This window comes from Myotis brandtii, unplaced genomic scaffold, assembly GCF_000412655.1.
Source record: "Myotis brandtii unplaced genomic scaffold, ASM41265v1 scaffold138, whole genome shotgun sequence".
Lineage (NCBI taxonomy): Eukaryota > Metazoa > Chordata > Mammalia > Chiroptera > Vespertilionidae > Myotis > Myotis brandtii.
In genome coordinates, this window is record NW_005354915.1 from 1718156 (window position 1) to 1721001 (window position 2846).

General features: G+C 63.6%; 1 protein-coding gene across 1 annotated transcript in view; it reads left to right on the forward strand.

Annotated features, from left to right (window-relative positions):
* The window catches only part of PARVB (parvin, beta), a 44303-nt gene that overhangs the window by 19336 nt on the left and 22121 nt on the right, over positions 1–2846 (forward strand). The window contains exon 5 of the mRNA XM_014535119.1: positions 2712–2827. Coding sequence (XP_014390605.1) covers positions 2712–2827 — 116 coding nt within the window. The remainder of the gene's footprint in view (positions 1–2711; positions 2828–2846) is intronic.

A 2846-nucleotide genomic window follows, 5' to 3' on the forward strand; every position in this document is an offset into this window, starting at 1 on the left:
CTCGAGCAGAGGTGACAGGTCGTGTCGGGGGCCGGCGGGCCGTAGTCACGAAGCTGCCTTGAGCGAAGGTGACAGGTCGTGTTGGGTCCTCGGACTGCCCCCTGCTCCCCCGGGAGACGGGATGGTCGCAGGGTCCTGACTGTGGGGTCCAGAGGGAGGAACAAGAGTGGGACCGCGGGTGCAGGGAGCAGAGGTGGCCTGTCAGGCCCTTTATCTTCGCACCAACGTCCTCTTCCCGCCGGGAAGTCCTGGCCCAGCCTCCGCAGCTCCCGTCCATCCCTGCAGGTGGCTCCTCGCCTGCCCACTGCGCCTTGAACCATTTGTCCATCTAATGTGCAAAGACTGTCCCCAAGGGGGGCGGGCACGGCTTTCCCCTCGCACCCCCCGCCCCCTCCATTCCGGAGCAGTGATCTAAGGAGCCTGAGTGGCTGGGAGTCCGGGGTTCTGTGGCTCCCCATCCCCCAAGCCCCCGCTGTTGCAGGTGACCGGCTCCACCTCGGACCCGGACCCCATGGGGAGGGGGCCTCCTCGTGAGCCACTGAGCAGGCAGCCGACCCTGCGGCTCTGCCTGACTCTGCCCTCTGCTCTGTCCTCGCTGTAGAAACGCTGGCGGGCTGCAAGCTGAACGTGGCCGAGGTGACGCAGTCGGAGATCGGGCAGAAGCAGAAGCTGCAGACGGTGCTGGAGGCTGTGCAGGAGCTGCTGCGGCCCCACGGCTGGGCGCTGCCCTGGACGGTGGACGGTGAGCACTGCCTGCCTTGGGAGGGGCGCCTGCAGGGGGAGGGGCATGTGCAGGGGGAGGGGTGTCTGCAGGGGGAGGGGCGCGTGCAGGGGGAGGGGCGCGTGCAGGGGGAATGAACACACCGGTTCACACTCCTGCTCAGGCCAGGGGGCTAGGAGAGGAGGAAGCCAGCGTCCCCATGCCCAGGAGCTCAGGCACAAGGGACTCAGTCGCACCCCCATTCTCTGTGCCCCTCCCCCCTAACTTCAGAATAGAGTGGGGGTGTTTCTGGTGGGGACATCGGGGGACCGCAGAGGAAGGATGGTGCCAGAGCAGCAGGAGCACAGCTGTTCTCCGTCCGTATCTTCTGAATCCGGCTAACGCCGCGCCGAGTGTCAGGGCAGGCTCCTTCTCGAACCCTGCCCACCGCACTGACTCTGCCCAGGGCTGGACCTTCTTGGGACGCTGGGTGGCAGACGGAGAAGCCATGAGACGTGGTGGGTGTAGAGAAATGAGTTTTTATCGTAGGAGCCAGCGCTCATAAGCCATTAGACAAGACAGTTCTTCGCAGCGAAGTCCCATACGGGCAGCCGCACGCCGGCTGATAAACGAGCACATCTTTCCCATAAAGCAGCAGTGGCCTCTGTCCCCACAGCCGTTATCTGAGGAGCTGCCACTGCACACTGCACGCTGCCTCTGGCCCCGCCCCCTCCCACAGCAGTGGCCCCTGTGCTCTCCCTTGGAGCTGCAGCCTCAGGTGCCTCTCCAGCCTCGCCCGCCTCTCCCAGCCTCTCCCAGCCTCCCCCCAGCACACAGGCTGGTGAGCGTGTTTGCTACTGTTTAGACCAAAGAGGCTTCTTTCCAAGCAGTGACCTTGCTGTGCCCTCGCATGCAGTCCCTGGACGTTCTGATTAAGATTCCCATGCTCAGAGTGGCCTGGGCCATCCGGCGTACTATCAGCAAGGCTGCACGCTCTCATTAGCCGTGCCTATCCGGCGACTCTGGCATGGCTCCCACAGATGGGAGTTCAGGTTATAAGACAGAAGCCATGGGAGGGGGTGGGTAGGGGGGCCTTGCAGGGGACCCAGCCCCAGATGCCCAAGGCACCCCCGCCAGGTGAGCTCACTTTGACCCCCAGAGCAGGTCCCCAGGAGGGTCACGCCAGCCCAGGCTGTGTCTCAGAGCTGGCATCAGGAATAGGCGACCTCACAGTTCCTCCAGCCGAGACAGACGGGACAGGTGAAGAAGCAGACCAGAGGCCGGATGTTCTTGTCCTGGCTTCTTCCCCACCCCCCTCAGGGCAGGGCAGGCAGAGCAGTAGGGTGAGGCCTGGGCGCTCTCCCTGGGGCTGCGGTGAGATTTGTCCCTGGTTTCTTGGCATGGAGACCTTGGACAGAGCCCAGCTGCCCTCGCGGATGAGGCGCCGAGCGCCTGGTACATGGTAAGGCCCTGTGCAGAGTGGCGGCAGTGGCTGCACCTGCTCCCCACGCTGGAGAGGAGCGAGTAGGGCTGACGAGGGCACGGGGACCTGGCAGGCGGGAGTCTCAGCTTCCGTCCCCAAAGTGGCATTGCCCTTAATAACCTGCCCTGGCGGAGACGGCCGGCTGCAGAGATAATAGTGCTCATCGCTGTGGCAGGTAACTGCTCTCCGAGATCTTTTCCCGTCTCCTGTGCTAATTTTCCTCTCTCGCTACTTCATCTCACCGCCGCCCAGCTCTCTCCCTTGAAGAATCCAGCTCTGCATTTAAAACATCCGAAGCATCGGGCTTTTCAAAGCGGTTACGCAACTCACCTTAGGCCGACAGGAGAGAAAACACTCAGGAGCTAGGAGGAGGCTCACATGGGAGCTGTGCGCGCCCTCCATTCTCCCACGGCCTGCGGGTTTCCGAGGATTTTCTCTGGTCTGAGGTCTCGGTTATGTTGCCTCTCGGACACGGGCTTGGGTTCCTGTATAACCATCTAAAGCGGCCCCTCTCCCCCTCCCCCCAAGCCATTCACGGGAAGAACCTGGTGGCCATCCTGCACCTGCTCGTGTCACTGGCCACGCACTTCCGGGCGCCGATCCGCCTCCCCGAGCACGTCTCCGTGCAGGTGGTGGTCGTGCGGGTGAGTATCACGGGCCGGC